The sequence below is a fragment of the Neovison vison genome, chromosome 3, assembly GCF_020171115.1.
Source record: "Neovison vison isolate M4711 chromosome 3, ASM_NN_V1, whole genome shotgun sequence".
In the NCBI taxonomy this organism is placed as follows: Eukaryota; Metazoa; Chordata; class Mammalia; order Carnivora; family Mustelidae; genus Neogale; species Neogale vison.
In genome coordinates, this window is record NC_058093.1 from 70,440,041 (window position 1) to 70,464,581 (window position 24,541).

Consider the following 24,541-nt stretch of genomic DNA (forward strand, 5'->3'; position numbering starts at 1 on the left):
GTGAATTATGAAAAATCAAAATGTGGGAACACCTGGGTGGCTCAGTTGGTTAAGTATCTGCCTTTGGCTCAGGTCACGATCCCAGGGTCCTGGGATCAAGTCCTGCATGGGCTCCTTGCTCAGCAGAGAACCTGTTTCTCCCTCTGCCTGCTGCTCCCCTCCTTGTGCGCTCGCTCTCTCTCTCTCTCTCTGACAAATAAATAAATAAATAAAAGCTTAAAAATTTATTAAAAGAAAAAGCAAAGGTATAATAAATAAAATAAAAATCAAGGTATAATAAGTTGAGAAAAAAAATCTATTAGTCAATTGTCAAGGTGCCTGGGTGGCTCAGTAGGTTAAGCATCTACCTTCAGCTCAAGTCATGATCCCAGGGTCCTGGGATGGAGCCTAGTCTAGCTCCCTGCTCAGCAAAGAATCTGCTTCTCTCTCTCCTCCCTACTTGTGCTCTCTTTCTCTCACTATCTCTGTCTCTCTCTCAAATAAATAAATATTTAAAATAATAATAGTAATAATAATAAATTGTTGTTAATGTTCTAATTATTTGATTCTTATCAGGTAATACATGCTCAGAGAATGCCAACTCATATTAACACTAGCTACACTTTTCTTTTTTTCTTTATTTCTTTTTTTTTAAAGTAGGCTCCACACTAAGTATGGAACCCACTAGGGCTTGAACTGACAACCTTGAGATCAAGACCTGAGCTGAGCTCAAGAGTCAGATGCTTAACCAACTGAGCCACCCAGGCACCCACAGATAAATTTCTAAAATATGATCATTACAGTGCCAAAAATCATGAGTAAAATCCGAAACAAAATGGGATTTTTAAAGGTTTGTTGATCTATTCTGTACTATTTTCCAATTCCATCATTAATATGGACAGCAGAGAATTCACGATAGTGAATTTTCTTGCTCCAGAAATAGAACTATGCACACATGTGGACATAAAATGAAAATTACTGTTACATATTCTTTTTTTTTTCACCTTTACATATTCTTTTTAAACTGGAGGAACTGAGGAAGTAGCTAAGGATTATGTGGGAATTATAAAGGTGGTACTTGCTAACTCTAGCTAGACCTAATTATGTAAAAATGTCTGCATATGAACCAAATTTGATAATGAAAGAAAATTCAAAAAAGTGCAATGGTTATGTCAGGATGGTAGGATTATAAATAATTATTATTCTCCCTTTTTCAAAGATTTTATTTATTTGTCAGAGAGAGACAGAGAAAGCGCTCAAGAGAGTGTGTTCACAACCAGGGGGAGTAGCAGAGGGAAAGAAAGTAGGCTCCCTGCTGAGCAAAGAGCCCAAACGGAATGGATGGGCTGCAGGATACAGGAGGGGGGACTGGATGCTAGAACCCTGGGATCACGACCGGAGCTAAAGGTAGCCACTTAACTGACTGAGCCATCCAGGTGTCCCTCCCTCTTTTTCAGACAACTTTTTAAGATAAAAATGTCTATTAAGGCCATCTGGGTGGCTTAGTCGTTAAGCGGCTGCCTTCAGCTCAGGTCATGATCCCAGGGTCCTGGGATAGAGGCCCACATTGGGCTCCCTGCTAGGCGGGAAGCCTGCTTCTCCCTCTCTCACTCCCCCTGCTTGTGTTCCCTCTCTCTGTCAAAAAAATAAGATCTTTTTTAAAAAATGTCTATTAAGATGTAACCTAAGCCCATAGGAAGAAATTTACACTTACTACAATTAGCTCATCTGATTGAACTTTTTAACCAAAGAAGTAACCCCTTTAAAAAACAAAATAAAACAAAACAAAAAAATCTGTGAGACCCTTATAAGAGAGTTATGAACAAAAGGTAACAGTCAAGGCTTTTTTTTTTTTAAAAAGATTTTTATTTATTTATTTGATAGACAGAGAGAGATCACAAGTAGGCAGAGAGGCAGGCAGAGAGAGAGGGGAAAGCAGGCTCCCTGCTGAGCAGAGAGCCTGATGTGGGGCTCGATCCCAGGACCCTGAGATCATGACCTGAGCCGAAGGCAGAGGCCTAAACCACTGAGCCACCCAGGCGCCCCAAGGCTTATTTAAATATTACTGGTGAGAAGTATATTTTGGCAACAAGACACCTTTAACTTGTACCTGCCTATAGTTCTTTAAATATTATTCTCATATCACATTCAGACTAAACATTTTTGAATAAAGAAGAAATGTTTACTAAAATAGCCACTTAAATCATTACTGGTTACTTAGAGCACCACTAGCCAAATCAGTAGCCTTTAAATGCCTACCTATAAAAGAATTAGTAAGAACGTTAAGACATGCATTACCAGCCCTCTTTCCAGCCTGGTATAAGGAGCAGTATTTTGAAAATATCTCACATGTTGATGTTAAGTCGTGTTTTAGACCAAGAGGCTAGATTAAGACTCAGCCAACAATCCACTAAGTAATACTGACTGTTGTAGAATTTATACCGGCAATTTCTGTGAGTCTGGTAACAATCCCAGAACTGTAGGAATGAAAAAAAGTAGTAATTTCTTTGTAATTAAGATTTTATTTTAAAGTAATCTGTACACCCAATGTGGGGCTCAAACTCACAACACTGAGATCAAGAGTTCCATGCTCTTTCAACTAGGCCAGTCAGATGCCCCGAAATCACTACTTTCTGTAAAGCTAGCTTTAAATTTCAATCTTGTTATGATAAATGTTACAGCACTTAATTTAAAATAATCTGTATATTTATAAAGTTCTTCTGTGTATTTATAAAGTTCTAGTCCACCTACTTCCAAAAAGATTCTGAAGCTCAATACAATTTTTAAAATTAATACATATAAGGCAGATGATTTTTTAAAAAGAGAACTCACATTAAGATTATGATCTTTAAAAAAAAGTATTATAATCTTTAAATACCATGTCCATTAACAATAACCGGGACGGGCACCTGGGTGGCTTAGTCTGATAAGCATCCATCTTCAGCTCAGGTCATGATCTCAGGGTTCTGGGACCCAGCTCTGCATCAGGATCCCTGCTCAGCAGGAAACCTGCTTCTCCCTCTCCCTCTTCCTGCCCCCAGTTCATGTTCTCTCTCACTCTCTCTCTCTTTCTCTCTCTCTCTAATAAATGAACAAAAAATAAAATAAAATAAAATAAAATAACCAGAACTTCTTGGAGAAATGGCTGGTTCCAGGTCTGGGACTAGAAATATGCAAGGTAAGTCTCAATTTTTCCCACAGAAAAGAAGGAAGCTATTAAAGAAAATAATCAAAAGGATTCTGAAGCCAACTTGAATAGCCAAAAATAGATCAATCTGGGCATCAATAAAAACAGCTATGATAACTGTAACAAATCAAGTAACTTTATATCCTTGAGTTGTCAATAATCCTCAATAAAACAAAACCAAAAGAAGCCCTCTCTGGCCACCTTTTGAGGATGCTAGGATGACTGATTCTTTTAAAGATTAAGTAAAGCACTTATTTCCTATATGAACTATACTTTTACAGTAATAAAGAGTTGATTAAGAAGAGATTATCTTTTGGACATATTCTAGCCAATAAATGAGGAAAAAATAAGAAACTCAGAATACTACCATTTTGCAACCCCCAAGAAATTAATGGAGCTCGGTAATGATCACCAATGACAGTTAATACTGCAAAAAGAAAAATAAAATAAAAAACATAGTGCCTCCTAGCAGAAGAAAAGGAAGTATATACAACATCTTTCAAGTATTAACATAAAAATTATCTGATCAAAAATTATCTGATACTAGGGACGCCTGGGTCGCTCAGTGGGTTAAGCCTCTGCCTTCACCTCAGGTCATGATCCCAGGGTTCTGGGATTGAGCCCTGCATCTGAACCTCTGCTCAGCAGGGAGTCTGCTTCCTTCTCTCTCTGTGTGCCTGCCTCTCCACCTATTTGTGATCTCTGTCTGTCAAATAAATAAATAAAAATCTTTAAAAGAAATTATCTAATACTAATCCAAACAAACTTTTGGCTATTACTACCACTTAATAGGAAATATGGAGGAAAGAAGAATATATTAAAGGACACCACAGAGAAACAACCAACAGAATTCAGACTTTGGAAAATTCTAGAAGACAAACAACCAGATTTTTTCAATAAGTCAATTGGGAGAAGGCAGAAATTCTGTTTCTGGGTGAGATGCATATTCACAACAGACTAGAACTCTCAACCAGAACTAGAAAAGCCATGTAAATGCAGAATACAGAAAACATCTGTTTGAAGGGGTTAGAAATCTACAAATACGTGGGGGGTTTTGGGGGTAGAAATGGAAGGAGACAAACCATGAGAGACTCTCATCTCACAAAACAAACTGAGGGTTGCGGGGGGAGAGGGGGTGTTAAGGAGAGGGTGGTGGGGTTATGGACATTGGGGAGGGTACCTGTACCCCTGGGGCTAATAATACATTATATGTTTATAAAAAAAATTTTTTAAAAAGAAAGAAATCTGGAAATGGAATAAAACCTTAAAGAAGTGATCTGACCACTTTCACCCTGGGAACATTTGCCCATTCAGGAAAGAGGAAGGAGGCCAAGAATTCAGGCTTTACACTCATGGAAAGCTAATGCTGGAGGGCAGAGAACCCAGCAAAGCCCCCAGAGGAGTCCTAAATCTCAAGAACATGACCAGTTTTCACCTGAGACTATTTCTCCCCAGAAAGAAAACCACAAAATGTGCTGAAACAAATGGTGACATAAATTGACCAACTCCCCTATACCTTACTTCCCTCCACACAAAAAAATAAATTGGTTGCCAGAATAACCCATCAGTCCTTATTGATCCAAAATTTAACTAAAATAATTTATACCTGCAATGAAAATACTACAAAGTAATGTTACAAAAAAGTACTAAAGTAAAATGTGAATGTATTAATTAATCCAAACACATATAGAACACTTGCGCCTTTTTGGGGGGACAATTATATTTTTTAGTATTGTAGTTTAAAAATTGCTCATTGTTATTATTATAGTCATAGTAATTATAACATAAAAAGGCCAGAGAGGATCTATGGGCTTGTTTTCAAATTTATGGCTATCATTAAGATAGTATTTTTGACTGCCTATCTTAACAAAAATACTTTATACTAAAGGAAAAATGTTATCCCTTAAAACAGAGAAAAACACAGTAAAAGAAAGCCCCATTATCTCTTAGACTGAAAAAAATCTTACGTACCGCCAAACTAAACTTGGAAGACAATCTCCATTTACACAAAATGTCTCATCTTGGCCATGGATTTTAAATTTCATAAAGTCCAAGTCATTTGTACCTTTCAAGAGTTTTAAGTATAAAAAAGTAAAATGAAATAAGAAACAAGAAAAGGAAATGTCTAAGGATTATTACTACAGGCTTCAGTGGCAAGTTAAGACATTTGATCTACTCAAATCTACTAAAGGAAAGCCTTGTGAATTTAAAAGTTTTGGCTTACATCTAGACTGTGAAAGCCCATAAGGCTTTTTGTGAAATGAGGATTTTACACACATACACACACAGAAACACAGACATATAAAGGTTATTATTAAAACTTCAAAATAGGAGGGCACCTGGGTGGCTCAGTTGGTTAAGTTTCTGCCTTCGGCTCAGTCATGATCCCAGCATCCTGAGATCCAGCCTCACACATAGCTCCTTGCTCAGCGGGGAGCCTGCTTCTCCCTCTCCCTCTGCCTGCCATTTCCCCCTACTTGTGCTCTCTCTCTCTGTTAAATAAAATTTTAAAAATCTTTAAAAAGAAAAAAAAGCTTCAAAATAGGAGAAAGATTCAAAATTGTAAGAATTTTTCTTATGCAAGAATGGGCTTACATAAATATTATTTCAACAATGATAGCACTACAAAGAAAAAAGTGACTACACTTAATGACTGCCCCCTCCATTTAGGATCTAAATATTTTTGAAATTACATATTTTACTGTAATAAGTAAACCTGATTGAAAAGATGTTTTATCTAGAACCTTATGCAAAATCACAACATGTATTGGGAAGTCAGGATGCTGATGCAAATTCCCACAGCATTCTGAATTAACCATTTATAAAACAAACATCTGAAACATGGAAAAAAGTAGAATGCTCTTTCACTACACTGTTAAAAAAAAGAATCTATCTGTTAGATAAAAGAAATAAACAGGGATAACAGAAATGAATATCAATGTGTGTATACATGGGTTAGTATAACCACATATATTTCCTAACTCTATAAGGTGAGAGAGCCTAAAAGCAATTAATACTCTAGTATCAAAAATTATACCTAGAGTCAGATATTAGTTTCTAAATACCACTCTCCAATAGAAACCAGGGACCCTGGAAACAAGGCTAGTACAGGAAAAAAAAAAAAAAAATAGGAGCCTAAAGTATCTTACAGTGTCATAGAGGAAGTGCTTTAAAAAAAAAAAACAAAGAGGGGTGCCTGGGTGGCTCAGTGGATTAAGACATCTGCCTTCGGTTCACGTCATGATCTTGGGGTCCTGGGATCAAGCCCCACAGTGGGCTCCTGGCTCAGCTGAGAGCCTGCTTCTCCCTCTGCCTGCCCCTTCCCCTGCTTGGGCTCTCTCTATCTCTGACAAATAGATAAATTAGATCTAAGAAGAAAGAAAGAAAGAAAGAAAGAAAGAAAGAAAGAAAGAAAGAAAGAAAGAAAGAAGGAAGGAAGGAAGGAAGGAAGGAAGGAAAGAGGGAGGGAGGGAGGGAGGGAGGGAGGAAAGAAAAGAAAACAAAAGAGGTACCCAGGTGGTTCAGTGGGTTAAGCATCTGCTTTGGTTCAGGTCATGATCCTGGAGTCCCTGGCATGATCCTGGAGTTCAGGGCTCAAGCTCCCTGCTGGGCTCCCTACTCAGCAGGGCGTCTGCTTCTGCCTCTCCCTGTGTCCCTCCTCCCGCCCCCCCCAAGCATACTCTCTCTCTCAAATAAATAAATTAAAATTTTTTTAAAAAATTATTATTTATTTGAGAGAGAGCAAACACACCCATGCGTGGGGGGAGAGTGGTGGAGGGAGAGAGTGAGAATCCCCAAGTGGACTCCACACTGAGTATGGAGCCCAACATGTGGTCAATCCAACAACCCTGAGATCATGACCTGAGCGGAAATCAAGAGTTGGTGCTCAACCAACTGAGCCACCCAGATCCCCTGTCAGGGAAACTTAAAAAAGAAACAGGAGGGGGCGCCTGGGTGGCTCAGTGGGTTAAGCCGCTGCCTTCGGCTCAGGTCATGATCTCAGGGTCCTGGGATGGAGTCCCACATCAGGCTCTCTGCTCAGCAGGGAGCCTGCTTCCCTCTCTCTCTCTCTGCCTGCCTCTCCGTCTACTTGTGATTTCTCTCTGTCAAATAAATAAATAAAATCTTTTAAAAAAAAAAAAAAGAAACAGGATATTTGAATAGCCTCAAATTATCTTTCCCTTATAATATTAACTAATTACTGGTGTTGAGAAAACTGGACAGCCATATGCAAAAGGAAAAAAATTGGATCCCCACCATATACAAAAATTAACTCAAAATGGATTAAGAACCTAAATGTAGGACCTAAAACTCTAACAGTCCTAGAAGAAAACATAAGAAGGAAACAACAGAGTGAAAAGACAACCTTCAAAATGGGAGAAAATTGCAAATCATATGTCCAATAAGGGATTAATATCCAGATATTAGAATAAAAAACTCCTATAACTCAACAAAAGTAAACTTTAAAAGTTACACACCTGGACAAATGACCTGCATAAGCATTTCTCTAAAGAAGATAAACACAAATGGTCAATAAGCAACTGAAAAGATGCTCAACATCACTAATTATCAGGGAAATGCAAATCAATAGCACAATAAGATATTGTGCAAATCAATAGCACAATAAGATACTTCACACCTATTAGGATGGTTACCATCAAAAAAAAACAGAAAATAACAAGTGTTGGGGCAGGATATAGAGAAACTAGAACTCCAGTACATTACTGATGGAATATAAAATGGTACAGCCACCATGGAAAACAGTAAGGAAATTTCTCAAAACTCTAAAAGTAGAGTATCATATGATTCAAAAACCCTTATTTCAGAGTATTTATACAAAATTAAAAATAGGGGCGCCTGGGTGGCTCAGTGTGTTAAGCCGCTGCCTTCGGCTCAGGTCGTGATCTCAGGGTCCTGGGATCGAGTCCCGCATCGGGCTCTCTGCTCAGCAGGGAGCCTGCTTCCTCCTCTCTCTCTCTCTGCCTGCCTCTCTGCCTACTTGTGATCTCTCTCTGCCAAATAAATAAATAAAATCTTTAAAAAAAAAATTAAAAATAGGATCTCAAAGAGATATTTATAATCCATATTTGTTGCAGCATCATTCACAATAGCCAAGAGGTGGAAGCAACCCAAAGACAAATCTGTTGTCTATCAACAGATGTACGGATAAAGAAAATGTGGTATATACACATAACAGTATACTACTTGGACTTCAAAAGGGAAATCCTGCCACATACTAAAACACAGATAAAATTTGAGAACGTTTTCCCCATGCTCAGCGCTGAGCGAAATAAACCAGGACAAATACCATGATTCCACTTACATGGGATACTGACTTCTGTCAAAGTCATGTAAACAGAAAGGAGAATGGTGGTTGACAGAGGCTAGGAAGAGGGAAAAATGGAAAATTGTTCAATGGGTACAGAGTTCCAGATCTGCAAGATGAAAAAGTTCTAGAGATGTATTACCTAACAATGAGAATACAGTTAATACTACTCAACTGTACCCTTAAGAATGCTTAAAGAGTAACTTTTATATTGTGTTTCATACCATAATTTTTTTTTAAAGTTCACAGCAGGAAAAAAAAATTAAATCTGAATTGACATTACACAAAATACCTACATCCATACATTACAAAAATAAAATTTTCCATGAACTTTAAAAGATCGGTACTAGAAAAAAGGACATTAACAGGAAACTTGGTGAAAGCTAAATAAAGTCTACAATAGTAAGCAAGTAAATGAGCAAAAAATAAATCTATCTGAAATTATGTTGTAACACAACAACAGAGATGAGAATTCTAAATAAAGAAAAAAACACTGAAATGTAAAAGATTTAAGGAAAAGTCATCTATCAAGTACTTTTTAAGGGACCTAATTACTGCTGAAATAATAACAGGAAAGACTGAAAAGGAGAGCAGACCTGTCATCCAAAAGATTATTCAAAACATGTTAAAAAAGAGAAAGCAAATAATTCCCAAATCACAAATTTCCATGAAAGAGCAGGTACACTGGAACGTTGACAAGTGTACAGTAAGACTGAAGTTCATTTAAAATGGTACTGGGGAGTTTTGCTTTCCCTTCTACTATGAGATTGCCCTCTTGCCGTAAAGAGCTATAAAACTAAACAAAACATATAAAATAACAATTTTCAGACAGAGGACAGTATGTAACACAGCCCTGTGTTCCCTAAGAGAACAACAAATGAACTAAGCTCTACAACTGCCCCCGCTTACTGCCTAAAAGTGCTTTCAAAGCCACAGAACAGGAGGGAGAACAAAAAGAACCTGGCAGTCATACCATGTGAAAGAGACGGAGATGAGAGTTCGAGGAGGCCAAACCAGCTAGAATTTACAGGGCATTGTAATGGAAAGGAAGGAGCTACACAAAGGGAGGGCTCTGGAGATCAGCAAAAGGTGTCCTCAAGACTAGGGCAAGTAATGATTTGTACATGAGTAAATTCAGTCTCCAAAAGGCCAAGGAGGGAAAAAAAAAAAAAAAAAAACACTCAAAAGAAACAGTGAACAATCTCAGGCTCACACACAGAGCTTGGAAGAGTTCACAGTCCTACCAGCCAGAGTAGAGAGACCATAAAATATAAGGGAACTTGGGTAGAGTCCTCAAAAGAATCGAATCTTCTATATGGACAAAAACTATTTTGAATTCATCATAGGAAAACATACTAGGAAACCTCAAAATAATCAAAATGATACACAAATAACTAAATGCCAGAACAAAGTCCAACACTCTTTAAAGGAATACTATAAAATGCAGCACTCAACATAAAATCCAATGTCTGGAATCCCATAAAAACTACAAGGCATGCAAAGAAGCAGGTAAATATAAACCAAAATCAGGATAAAAGCCAATAAATACCAACAAATCGGGTTATGATAGAGAAAACAGAATTAGCAGATAAGACCCTAAAGTAAGTGTTATAAATCTCTTTAGAACTTTCTTAAGGACATAAAGGGAAATATAAAGACAATGAGGACTGAAATGAAAGCTATAAAAACTATGCAGACAGAACTATTGTACGAAAAATACAACATCTGAAATAAAATGATATTGAAAAACACACTGAATATGATTAGCTGCAGATTAGACACTGCAGAAAAAAAGATCAATGAACATGAAGAGCAAAAGAAACGATCAAATGAAGCACAGTGGAAAAAAAAGAAAAGATTGGAGGGAAAAAACCAGAGCCTCAGTGGAATACAATCTAGATAACTAGCACACTTAAAATATAGTCCCCAAAGGAGAGAAAGGGGGAGGAGGGATGGGAGCATTTGAAGAAATACTGGCCAAATATTTTACAAATTTAATGAATATCACAAACTCACAAACCTAAAATCTCAACAAACACCAAGCAAAAGAGGTGTAAGGAAAACCATACCAAAGCACACAATAATCAAATTGCTGAATACCCAGTAGTAGAGAAAATTTTAAAAGCAACTAAAGAAAAAAACAAGACATTACGTACAGAAAAACCAAGATTAAGAACAACAACAGTATTCTCATTGGAAAGCTAGAAGAAAATGGAAGATAACTTCAAAATGCCAAAAAAAACTGTCCATGGAATCCTCCCCAGTGAAAATCCTTAAAAACTGAATGTATAATAGCCACATGAAAAGATGCTCAACATTATTAGGCATCAAGGAAATGCAATTTAAAACCACAATAAAATACACTTCACACCTTGGCTGTAACAAAAAAGATAATAACAAGTATTGGTGGGAATGTGGAGAAACTGGAACTCACACACACTGCTGGTGGGAATATAAAATGGCACAGCAGCTTTGGAAAACAGTTCTGCAGTTCCTCAAATAGTTAAACATAGATTCACCACACATGCCGGAAATTTCACTGCTAAGTATACCAGAAAGATGGATACACAAAATTTTGTGTATACAAACTGATGTATTTTATGTATTCCAAGGCTAGAGCAGAGAAAATACAAATAGCCTAGAACATACTGTGGTACAAAAAAGTAGAAAGTACTCAGAATACAGAGAATATACCAAAGGAATATGAGTGAACTGGAAGCCTCCTGAAGGCCAAATATGGGCAATTTGAACAACAAAATAAGTAATAATAGTAACAGAATATAACCAACTGAATAAACTAAGAATCCAATCCTGATCTAAACAAATTATAATCAAATACATGAAAAATGGGGAGCTCTTCTTTTTTTTTTTTTCTTTCTTTTCTTAAGATTTTATTTATTTAACAGAGCATAAACGGTTGGAGCGGCAAAGGGAGAGGGAGAAACAGACACCCCTCTGACAGCGGTGTGGGGCTGGATCCCAGGACCCTCATGACCTGAGCCAAAAGCAGATGCCCAACTGACTAAGACACCCAGATGCCCTGGGGAGCTTTTTTTTTTTTTTTAAGATTTTATTTATTTATGTATCTGTCAGAGAGAGAAAGAGCGCGCACGCGCAACCGAGCGCATGCACACAAGCAGGCAGAGTGGCAGGTAGAGGCGGAGAGAGAAGCAGGCTCCCTGCCAAGCAAGGAGCCCAAAGCAGGACTTGATCCCAGGACCCCGGCATCATGACCTGAGCCGAAGGCAGCAGCTTAACTGATTAAGCCACCCAGGCGTCCCCCTGGGGAGCTATTTTTTACAACAGAATTCTAGCCAATAGAATTCTATTATTCCTTCTATAAATTATTCCCACTATAAATGTAATACGAAAAATGTAAACTTTAAAATCACCTTTTGGTAAATACCACAATAACTATTTCAAGCAAGAATCATTAATACATGCCAAAATTTGGGACAAACATATGAGAAAATACTATTTACAGAACTTCAAAGTATCTTCCACAAGATATTTATTAATTGCAGTGGGAAATATAGTAACCATTACAGGGAAAAAATTTGTCAGACACCTCCACAGACAACTGACCAAAGTTAACATCCCTAGTAATGGGACAAATCAACACCATATGCTTCCTGACATGATGTACTAATTAGTACATGTCACTTCTGTACCCTAAAATGCATAACCTAAATTTAATCAAAACAAAACATTCAACAGGGTGCTTGGGTGGCTCAGTGGATTAAGCCTCTGCCTTTGGCTCAGGTCATGATCTCAGGGTCCTCGGATCGAGACCCGCATCGGGCTCTCTGCTAAGCAGGGAGCCTGCTTCCTCCTCTCTCTCTCTGCCTGCCCCTCTGCCTACTTGTGATCTCTCTCTCGGTCAAATAAATAAATAAATTCTTTTAGAAAAGAAAAGAGAAGAGATTTGACAAGCCCATCTCACACAATTATAGCAACCAAAAGAGCTATCCCATCACACAGTAAAGTTGGGAATATCAAAATAGTTTCTCAAGCAAAGGCAATTACAATGGAGCAAAGATAGCCTTTCTAAGAGACAGTGCTGGAACAAGTGGCCATCCACATTCAATAAACAAAAACAAAAAAATCTAGGTATAGACCTTACACCCTTCAAAAACAACTGAAAATGGATCACAGACCTAAACATAAAAAGCAAAACTACAAAACTTCTAAAAAATAGGAGAAAACCTAGATGACTTTGAGCATGGTGATGACTTTGCAGATACCACACCACAGGTTTGAGCCATAAATAGACAAGCTGGACTTCACTGAAATTAAAAACTTCTTTTTTTTATAAAGATTTTATTCATTTATTTAAAAGTGAGAGACAGAGCATGAGCAGGAGGAGGGGCAGAGGGAGAGAGACAAGTAGACTACCCGCTGAGCACGGAGCCAGATGCAGGGCTGGATCCCAGGACCCAGAGATCTTGACCCAAGCCAAAGGCAGACACTTAACCAACCTAGCCACCCAGGTGCCCCTGAAATTAAAAACTTCCACTCTGTGAAAAACAATGTCAAGAAAATGAGAAGACAAGCCACAAATTGGGAGAAAATATTTGCAAAAGACATACCTGATAAAGAACCATTATCCAAAATATACAAAGAACACTTAAAACTCCACAGTATAAAAACAAACAGAGGCATCTGGTTGGCTCACTCAGTTAAGCATCTGCCTTCAGCTCAGGTCATAAATCCCAGGGTCATGGGGCTCCCTGCTCTGCGAGGAGCCTGCTTCTCCCTCTTTCCCCCTCCCCTCTTGCTATCTCTCTCTCAATTAAATAAACAAAATCTTAAAAAAAAGACTTTTAAAAACAGACCAAAGATTTTAATAAATACCTCACCAAGAAGATATACAGATGGCAAACAGGTACATGAAAAATGCTTTATATTATATGTCATCAGGGAAATGCAAATTAAAATAATAATGAGATACCACTATACACCTATCAGAATCCAAAATCCGGAACAGTGACAACACCAAATGCTGGTGAGGATGTAGAGCAACAGAAATTCTCATTTACTGCTGGGGAAAATCAAAATGATACAACCACTTCAGAAGTTTCTTATAAAACTAAACATACTCTTACCATATAATTCAGCAATTGTGCTCGTTGGTATTTACCAAAGGAGGTGAAAACTTATGCCCACACAAAAACCTGCACATGGATGTTTATAGCAGGTTTACCCATAACTGTCAAAACTCAGAAGCAATCCAAATATCCTTCAATTAGTGAATAGATAAACTACAGCATATCCAGAAATGGAATATTATTCACCACTAAAAAGAAATAAACTTTTAAGCCATGAAAAAACATCGGGAAACTTCAATGCACATTACTAAGTGAAAGAAGCCAATCTGAAAAGGCTACATACTTACATACTTACATACTGTAAGATTCCAACTATATGACATTCTGGAAAAGGCAAAATTAAGGAGAGAGTGAAAGATTAATGGTTGGGGGGAGGGTAGGTAAATAGGCAAAGCACAGAGCGTTTTTGGGGCAATGTGAAATTTCTCTGTACCATACTCTAACCATAGATACATGTCAATATGCCTTTGTCTAAACCCATGTAAGGTACAATGACAAGATTGTACTCTATGGACTTTGATAACACTGTGTCGATGCAGGTTTAACTGTAACAAATATAACACTCTGGTGGGGGAATGTTAATAATAGGGAAAGGCTGTGCATGTGTGAGGACAGGGGTATATAAGAAATCCCTCTGGTGGGGGAATAGGGTAACTGGATGATGGACATTAAGGAGGGCACCTGATGTGATGAGCACTCAGTGTTATACACAACTGATGAATTATTGAACACTACATCTGAAACTAATGATATGTTATATGTTGGCTAATTGAATTTAAATTTTAAAAATTAAAAAAAAAAAAGAAATCTCTCTGCCTTCCCCTTAATTCTGCTGTGAACCTAAAACTGTTCTAAAACAAAATCTTAAAAAAGAAAAGAAAAGAAAAAAGGGTAGTTTCTGGGGCACCTGGTGGCTCAGTGGGTTAAGTATCTGACTCTCGATTTCCACTTAGGCTCGGGGTCCCGAAACAGACTCCACGATCAACAGGGAGTTTGCTTGGATTCTCTCTCTCCCTCTCTCTCTGCCCCTACTGATTCCCTTTCACTCTCTCTCTCTCTCCCCTTCCCCAAAAATAAATAAATAAACCTTTAAAAAAAAAAAAAAGGACATTTCCCCCAAAAGCCTTAAGCCTCACAGCCATAACATAATAATACACTAAGGAGGAGTTAATTTATAAAAGGTCAGTGAGGTTAAAAAAAAAAAAGTAGAGGTGCCTGGGCAGCACAGGTCATGAACTTAGGGTCCTGGGATCAAGCCCTTCCTAGGGCTCTCTGCTCAGTCAACGATGAGTCTGCTTCTCCTTCTCCCTCTGAGATCTCTCTCATTTTCTCTGCCTCAAAAAAAAATAAATAAAATCTTTAAAAATAAGTAAAAAAGCAAAACAAATCTAGAAACCAAATCTTCATATTCTTGGGTCTGGTATTGTTTCTACTTCATTAAAAGAAGCCATTAAAAGATGTTTCCTTATCATTAAGCCTACATGCTACATCAAGGGGAGGGGGGACAACTATCCCATTCATAAATAATTCCTGAGGGCCTAATAAATTCCTAATAAATTCTAAGTGTTAGGGACACCTGGGGTACCTGGGTGGCACTTGGGTTAAGCACGTGACTCTTGATTTTGGCTCAGGTCACGATCTCAACATCCTAGAATCCAGCCCTGTACTGGGCTCCCTGCTCAGCAGAAAGTGTGCTTGAAGATTCTCTCTCTCCCTCTGCCCCTTTTCTGGCTGGCATAAATAAATAAATCTTTAAAAAAAAATTCTAAGTGCTAAAAATAGAACAATAAACAAGAACAATACAATCCTTCCCTTTAAGAAATCTAAATTCTAATTGGTGGGGGGGGGCAGTTAAAAAACTGAATAAATTAGATAACACATACAAAGCAGTCAGAATAGTAACTGTCATACAGTGTCTGAAAAATATCAGCTATTATTAGCCATATATGTTACCTTTAAGTTTTTGAGTAATCAGCCTAATATATGTTAAAAAGAAAATCTTATTTGTCCAATTCTCTAAAAATCAAGACATTCTTTAGATGGTTTCTATATCAAATGTCCTTATTTTTGATCAGCAGGCCATCTTTTAAAGACCCTCCCCCGTACCCAATCTATCCCTTGTAGACCTATCCAGAGGTAGATATGTCCAGTCAGATTTCCATACACAGAAATGTGACTCACTGGAGAGGCTGCAGGAGATAAGAAACGCTCAGTTCATATGGCTAAGCTCCAAAAGGACCCATCTCTATCAGCGTTATCCTGGTTCCTGTCCTTCCTAAGGTCTGCTGTTCAGGTTGTCCTTTAGTTCAGTCCTTCCAGTAATTTTCTTTTTCATGTTTTAAAACAGCCAGAAGTTGTATATCTTACAAAGAGCCATATCTGATACAGTTAAGTAATGTAAGATAACTCTACAAAAAGGAGTGTTCACAAACACAATTGCCAAAAATCAAACTAAACATTATTAAAATGAGAAAATTTTACTATTTACGAAGTATACCTCACTAAAACAGGTGGGGGAGGGGGGAGGGTGGTAGTGGGTTGGCTATTAATTTAAAAGCATAAATAGCACAATTATACTGGATAATATATTTTCAGGTTATTTTCATATACACTAATTATATTGTGTTCTACAGCTAAAATGTTCACATAAGAAACACTTCTCAGGTTGTCTCAGTTTAAAGTAGTCCCATTTAAAGTCAGGCTGCATTGACTGCAGTAATTTTAAAATAAGAGATGTTACTATCTAAAAACTGTCTTACTAGTGAAATAAAGCTCACAACATAATGATCATATTTTGCTTTCAATTTTATTGACAACACCCTACAGTACTTTGCTTAATTATTTGTTTTGCTTACATTTCCACTCTCTATTTAGTCTTACTTTACAAGCAGCCTATATCACAGCAGGAAACCCCTTCAAAATGCAAACCTCTCCAGCTCCAGGAAAGACTGAAATTAGGACAGCCACATTTGCTCATGTTTTACATCACAAGAATTTAAGAAATGCCATATTTGGCCATCCCATGCCTCATTCACTAAAAAATCTCTAGGACAGGGACTTCAAGGAACACATGAAAAAAACATGCTTATCCTACTTGCCACCAATCGAAAAGCCTAAAGCACATGCCCAAAATGTATTCATTCACCTTAGTAAATCCATAATGGATCTGTTACCATTAGTATACCCTAATAACTTTTGAGACATTTTATATTTAAAGGTTAGTAAAACATATTAAAATAAAAGGTCAAATAATGAAAAAAGTAAACATCCAAATTGCATATGTGTGGGTTATATGCTGAACTTGGCCTATATTTCCTACCACTGCCTTTATTTGCAAATAAATGATTCATTTTCATTTTAAACATTACAAAACTCAAAGTTTTGCTCTGGCAACTTTCCGATTTAGCTACTTTATAACAGATATCCTTTTATCTAGCAACTTCCAATATTAAACTCAAAATTGTTAGTTCCTTCTCCAGTAAAAATTAAGCCATCTGATCCCTGATCACCCAAGAATCTAATCAACTTTATAGTGGGGCTTTTAGAACTAATTCCTAAAGTATCCTACTACTTCAGCCTAAATAGATACACCACATAGCCAGCGAGCATAAAAAAAATCAAATTTAAACTACTCCAATTCCGCTTAACTTCAAAACTGAGTATCTCCCTATAGTGTCCCAAGCAAAGAGCTAATCCGGTTCAGCTTAATGTTTCAGTTCTCACTGCTTCTTCCTCTAGTTTAGCAAAGCAAACAAAAGAAATAATTCAAGTTTCAACACAGTATCTGTGTAGAAAACCAAAAATAAAATATGTCCAAATGAAAACCTTGTTTTGCAACATTAATATTCCAGCTTCCCAGCTTCTTTTCTTCCAAGTTTTAATTACCACATGACTTCTTTCCTACAACAAGACCCAGAATATTTACAAGACAAAAAAAAGTAAAGCCCAACATTCACCTACCCAACATTTGGCAATCCAACAATACCAATTTTCAAGGAGGTTCCAAATCTTCCAATGATTGGGGGTGGTTTAATTCCATCACCTCCCTTTTTGGGGGGCATCTGAAATGTCAAAACATACATATAAACAAAATTTTTTATACTCCCCATTAACCAAAAGCACATTTCATCACACAAAATATATTACTGAGTAACAAATTAAGAATAAAGCATACTGTATATAACAGTCCAAAACCAACACGGAGCTAAATCCAGTTTTTCAACAAAAAATTTTAAAAGTTCTATAAATAGATCTGATTCTGATAGCTGTCAAGGCAGTCACTCCTAAGAAGTCCTGGAAAGATTAATCTAAAAATATGTGGCAGCATAAATCAAAAGAAACTTAAAATTTAGTTGCCAATCTTCCATCCATACTGTTCACAAAACACTTTCTTCTTTAATGTGATACATGGTTACAAGACTGAAAGCATTCAGAAGCAGGAGCACAGAGAAGAGATTATCCATGCTAGTAGGACCAGCAAGCAAGTCACCTCCCCCAAACCATTCCGCTTATCTGGAACCTGTTCTCTCCCATCTTCCCCATAAGCACCATTCTCACACGGATGAACACACACCAGTATCAGGGTCTTTCCGACCAAGTCTCTTCCACCTTTGGCACTGTACGTACAACTAGCAACCTCTAGAATCTACCTCCAGTTATTTACAGCCGTAAATGAATCCACTAACTCTTTCCAAATTGAAACTTTCCAGGTCCTTACTAACCTGGCTCCAAATTTCTCCGTGCAGAATTAATCCCACTTTCCTACTGCAAGCTGAACTTCCGAGGACTGCTAACCTCATGTTTTATAAACTGGGAACTAAAACTGTCCCTGCCTTCTGGCGCCTGCTGAACCTCCAGCGGCCACGCTGAGGCCCTGCTCACGAACTGATATTTCAGCCTTTTGATCCCTGACCCCTAGTGCCAGGGATCTCCCTTCTCGGGGTCTTAACTCACACCTGCTCCCAACCAAAGACCAGGGCCCCGAAGCATGAGGAGAACCTCTCCTGCCCTCTGGCCTCCTACAGAGGGGTGGCCGGCAGCCCTGCCAGAGCGGACCTCTACCCAACATCTCCCCCCGTGGACTGGGCCACTGGTCGTCCCGGCCTCTGCAGAAGGCTTCCCCCAGAACGTGCCGGGCTGAGGCGTGGGCCGCCCGCAGGACGCGCGGCCTAGTCCAAGAGCGCCTCATTCATCCACACACCCCATGCCGCCCGCTGCCCTCGCCCATCCCGGCCACCTGGCCCTGGCCTCACACCGGGCTCCGGGCCACAGGCTGGGGCGCCGGAGACGAGGCTGGGAGCGCGTCCTCGGGCTCCCGGAGGGACTCACCGTGCTCAGACCGGGCGATGACACGGGGTCCCAACAGCAGCGGGAGACGGGTCCTGCCGGCAAACGGGAGGCGGGGAGGAAGGAGGAGAAAGCACAGGCCCGGCCCCTCCGCGGAGCAGCACGCACGACGGCGGCGGAGGTGGTGGCTGCGGCGGCGGCGGAACGGGCGGGCCGGGCGCCCGGCGGCACCTGCGCGCAGAGCGCGCGCCCCGCCCCGCCCCTCACTCCCGCCCTCCCCGTCCATTGGTCCGACCAGACAGGAGGCGGGAGCAAGGTGGGAGGAGCGGGCGGCGAAGGAGAGGGCGGGAGGGGGAGCCGGAGCCGGAGCCAGTCTCGCTGACTGTCTCCCTAACTCACACAGACAAACAGCTCTGTGCCCGCTGCGCGGGCACCGGGAAGTCGCGTCTTCCGCCCAGTCAGCACGTGGAGCTCCTCCGCACCGGGTCTCCGCTTCCCTCCCGGAGCCGCCCCGCGTTGCCGCATGCGGTCTCTCGTTGGCCTGCAGTCCCACATATCACCCGCGGGATCTCAAACTACCCTTGGCCCGAGCGCCTGCCCGGAGACGGGTCGCCTCAGGTCTGGCGAACAGCCGCGCCAATCCTGCGGACCTCCTGGTTACTAACCGAGTCCTCGGGAACAACGGCCCCACCCGCCATCCTTTTCCAATAACTCTTCAGCCAATCCAGTGATGTTAAACTTTCTTAAAGGGGAGAAAAGGGGGCGGCAGGGAAGCTTATGATCTAAGGATTCTTTCATCAAGTTATAGTTCAAGGGTTTTGCAGGTACTGGATCCCATAATGCGTTTAATAGGGCCAGCTTCCTGCCCCCCTTTCCTTCTGGATGGTTATGTGCATGGGCCTTTGGAATTGGGGAAACATAGGTTCCCATCTGGATTCCACTTCTGTGACCGTAGACAAAGTACCTCTTCGGGCTTCAATTTCCTCTTGGATAAAAATGAGATGGTGAGACCCACCTTAAGAGGTTATCGTGAGGATGAAATGAGATACGCCTCAAGCTTCCAGCAACAGTACCTGACACAACAGGAAAGGCCCATAAGGAGTAGTAAAGGATAGTGTTAATATTAGGATTTCATCCCATCTCACCCTCACCTAACTACACCATGAACTCCATCTGTGGAAGGAATTCTTTCTTTAAACTTCCAAGTATGGGGGCGCCTGGGTGGCTCAGTGGGTTAAAGCCTCTGCCTTCAGCTCAGATCATGATCTCAGGGTCCTGGGATGGAGCCCCGCATAGGGCTCTCTGCTCAGCAGGTAGCCTGCTTCTCTTCCTCTCTTTCTGCCTGCTTCTCTGCCTACTTGTGATCTCTGTCAAATAAATAAAATCTTTAAAAAAAAAAAAAAAGAAAAAAAAGTTTCCAAGTATGTTGCAAGAATGTAATTGTTCCAAAATTTATGACCCTAGATGTTTCTTGCAAGGAGTCTTGTTCATGGGGAGCCTGGCTGACTCAGTTGACAAGAGAATGGGACTCTTGATCTCCGGGTTGTGAGTTGGAGTCCCATGCTGGGTATAGAGATTATAAATAAATAAATACAAAGTCCAGTAGAGATTGTAAGAAAATAAATAAATAAGTAGATAAAAACAAAGACCAGTTCATAATAAAGAAAAAATATGAATTGGTTGCTATCCCCATTTTATGGATGAAGGAACGATATCAGAACAGTAATGTAAGTTGGATTAGTCACACAACTAGTAAATGGCAGAAGCCAGATTTCAGACCCCAATCTAACTGAAAGATCCATTCCTTTTCAGCAAATTTTTTCTAATAACTCCTTACAAGCAACAACTGAGCCATTATTTTTTTTTAAGATTTTATTTATTTATTTGACAGAGATACAACTGTGAGGGAACACAAGCAAGGGGACTAGGAGAGAGAGAAACAGGCTTCCTACCAAGCAGGGAGCCCAATGCAGGGCTCAATCCCAGATCCCTGGGATCATGACCTGAGCTGAAGGCAGAAGCTTAAGGACTGAGCCACCGAGGTGCCCCTGAGCCATTATTTATAATACAATCCCATTTAGGCTTTTCTTAGCCCTATGAGAGTAACCTACTGAGGCAGGTTAAAAAGCTTTTTCTGGAAATTTGGAATTCTCAAAGACACGGGCAACTTGATTTTATTTTTTTAATACCACTCATTAATATGCACTATTTATATTCTCTCAATCTAGCTCCCTTGTTACCAGAATAATGCATTTATAAAACAGGTGTCTGGGTACACTCTAGCTATGAAACAGAGGGAAGCTAACTAGGCCACATTCTGTATCCACCATCAACAAATCTTATGACTAGTCCTGACAGAGTAATTCCTAAATCGTCTACAGCTGTTTTGTAGTGAGGTTCTATAGCTCTTTTCACACTGCTGCTTGTGGAAACAGAGGAACCATTACTTAAAAAGCTGAAGGATCCCAGAGAGCCTACTTTGCCCAGCCACCGGCCACTCCAATACTAATTGAAAATGTTCCCCAGTCGTAAAGTAGTAGAATCATCTTCAATTTATCACTGTCTTTTGGCCAAATGTAGCTACTTCTTCAATCTCAGTATCGCTCAGATCTACCCATTCCCTTCAATTCACACTATCAAGTCCTTGAGTCAATTACCTGTTTCTCTATTTGCAGTTACAGCTTTCTTGCTTGCACTTTTGACCACCTTTAAAGTGCCTTGACAAAGCAGGTCACACCGATCTCAGTGAGCTAGGCAGAGTTTCAGAATTGGCTACTGTTTGCCAAGTTACCTGATAACAGAACTCCCTTTCCACCTCACAGTTAGTGGGAATCAATTCATGTTCACAAGAAAGGGGATCTGACTGGCCCAGTTTAGATAAAGTTCTATCAAGGGCCCCATTAGTCTTAGCCAAGTAGGTAGGGGTCATATAGTAGAAACAGTCCTATGAATGATCTTTACCACTATAGCAGATAGTTCTCAGAGAAGATCCTAGCAGGATATCTACTATTCTACATGAGCAATGAAGACTCAGTGAGACAAACAGGATAGTAACTTTACAGTTTTGAAACTTGTGTTGTTCATTTCAAAGAATATTTGGATATCCTAGAGGATGGGTTAGATTATAACACAATAACAAGCAACTCCAAAGTTAGAGGCTTAACAGCACAAAAATTTTTCTCTTACATTAAGTCTGCTGGAGATCCACCAGGCGGTCCCTGAGTTGGCTTGGCACATTCAGGCTGCTTCAGTCTCTAAATCCTTCCGTGTCAAAGTGACATTTCTTGGCCAAGTTAAGGCACATGGCCACATCCAACGTCAAGGGTCAGGGAATCCTTATATCCCAAAGTAGAAAGAATTAGATACGGATGAAGATTGATTATGCCTAACACAATATTTATAATATTCACAAGTAGGTTCTATGAAGGACATTCTAGATCAACTTGCTATTATCAATACATGAAATACTAAAACCAAGGCTGCCCTTCTTTCTAAGATGATTCTTATAATAATTGTTTTTAAAGATTTTATTTATTTATTTGAGAGAGAGAGAGTGCGCACACGAGTTGGGGAAGAGGGGGAGAAGGAGAAACAGACTCCCTGCTGAGCTGGGAGCCCAATATGGGGTTCAATCCCAAGACCCTAGGATCAGGACCCGAGCCAAAGGCAGACACTTAACCAACTGAGCCACCCAAGTGCCCCACTAAGATGATTCTTAGAGATGAGCCATGACTGATGTTACTTTGGTGGTGCCTTCTCCTCCCACAACCCCCTCATTCTAAGAAAAATCCATTCTCCTCACCCCACAGACAGATAGGCCTAAGGCTTCCCATCTATACCACATGAACCGCCTGGCCACAGCCAACTGGACTAGGGTAGGATGAAAACTTGACACAAGCTGGGCAATCAAGATTCTCTTTCTTTGAGAAGCTGGACTTAGAAGATAGCAATAAATATTATTGACTGCTTGAAGAACACAGAATCAAGGCTATATCAGACACTTTCTTGACTGATATAGACAAAGCTCCTCAAAAGAAAGAAAGGAAAAGAAAACAGGACATGAAGGAAAAGGGGTAGGTAATCAACCATGTGGTCCTTTAGTCACAAATTCCAGCTTTCTAGTTTCAGTCTAGTCTTCCTAAAGGCCCTATATTTCCTGACCTAGGACTCTATGTGTTTCACCAAGAACTTTGGTTTTCTGTTCAAATTGGTTTGCAATGGGTTTCTATTTTGTACAGCCGAACAACGGTTGCAGTAGCCAAAGCAAAGAACTTACACTGTCCGGAAACCATTAATGTGTGCTAGGGGCACAGTGATCCAATGTTCCTCTTGCCTATAGCTTTAAATTATTAAGGCGTTGTTTTCTGGAGTGTGTTCTCTAGAACAGTGATCCTCCAACCTACTCTATGGAACAAGGGACTCAGGATCAGGTAAGATCAGGAAGTGCTGCATACCACATCCCCCTTCTGACTGATAATATACATTAGTATATTTAAGGTTCTGAGAAGTCCTGCATAAAGAGATCTACTAGATCTCCTTAACCCATGGGGTGCCTGGGTGGCTCAGTGGATTGAAGTCTCTCCCTTCAGCTCAGGTCATGATCCCAGGGTCCTGGGATCGAGCCCTGCATCAGGCTCTCTGCTCAGCGGGAGGCCTGCTTCCTCCTCTCTCTCTGCCTGCCTCTCTGCCTACTTGTGATCTCTATCAAATAAATAAATAAAATCTTTAAAAAAAAATCTCCTTAACCCAGCATTATCAAATGTGTACATACCTTCCCATATAATACACATCAAAACATCTTGGAACATGTGCTCCATAGGGAGCAACAAGCTTTTGAAAGTTGCTATTATGCTGATTAAGGAGAAGTACTTTTTGCTGTGTAAAAATCTGATGAAGAGCATTCTCTTCCCTTGCTTTTTAGCTACCAAATGACAAGGATGATTATTTAACAAAGGGAAAAAAGTGAGCACCAACCCTAAGAAAAGCATTGTTGCCACCAGATATTTCACTACCAAGTTGAAATTTAGAATTAGAATTAAGAGTCTTGGGGTGCTGGGTGGCTCAGTCAGTTAAGTGTCTGCCTTCAGCCCAGGTCATGATCCCAGGGTCCTGGGATCGAGCCCCACATTGGGCTCCCTGTTAATCAGAGAATCTGCTTCTTCTACTCCCTCTCCCTCTGCTGTTAACCCTGCTTGTACTCGCAATCTCTGTCAAATAAATTTTTTTAAAAATCTTAAAAAAAGAAAAAGAATTAAGAGTCTTGTGCTTCATTTTACTCTGAATGTGAATACAGGCAGAATCAAAGATCCCCGAAGAGGGGGATGAAATTTGAAGGCTTTCTTGAGTGACTCTGGAAAATTATTGAGGACTCTCCCTCTAGAAACTATCTTTGGGATATCCCAATGGTCTACAGGAGAACCTCTGATTGGGATAGACTTTTTTTTAAAATTTTACTCTGTACCTTTATATAAATTAACAGAACAAATGCTTAATGCTTTGGCTTCCTGGTCAACTGAAGTAATAAATAATAGCTTAGGTTGTTGCTCCTTTAGTGGGGAACTAGATTAAAATGACTCAAGTATCAAGGAAAGTAGCGCTACTCATATAATCATCTTCAAGATCAAATGATTTTTACTGCTTCTGTTTATATATTCT

The 24,541-nt window shown here is 39.7% G+C and overlaps 1 protein-coding gene across 1 annotated transcript in view; it reads right to left on the reverse strand.

Annotated features, from left to right (window-relative positions):
- OLA1 (Obg like ATPase 1) overlaps positions 1-19,074 on the reverse strand; it is a 178,798-nt gene extending 159,724 nt beyond the window's left edge. The window contains exons 1-2 of the mRNA XM_044242357.1: positions 18,929-19,074; positions 17,561-17,661 (exon numbers count right to left, since the gene is read on the reverse strand). Of these exons, the coding sequence (XP_044098292.1) occupies positions 17,561-17,661 (101 nt within the window). The 5' untranslated portion in view covers positions 18,929-19,074. The remainder of the gene's footprint in view (positions 1-17,560; positions 17,662-18,928) is intronic.
- Between the last annotated feature and the right edge of the window lie 5,467 nt (positions 19,075-24,541).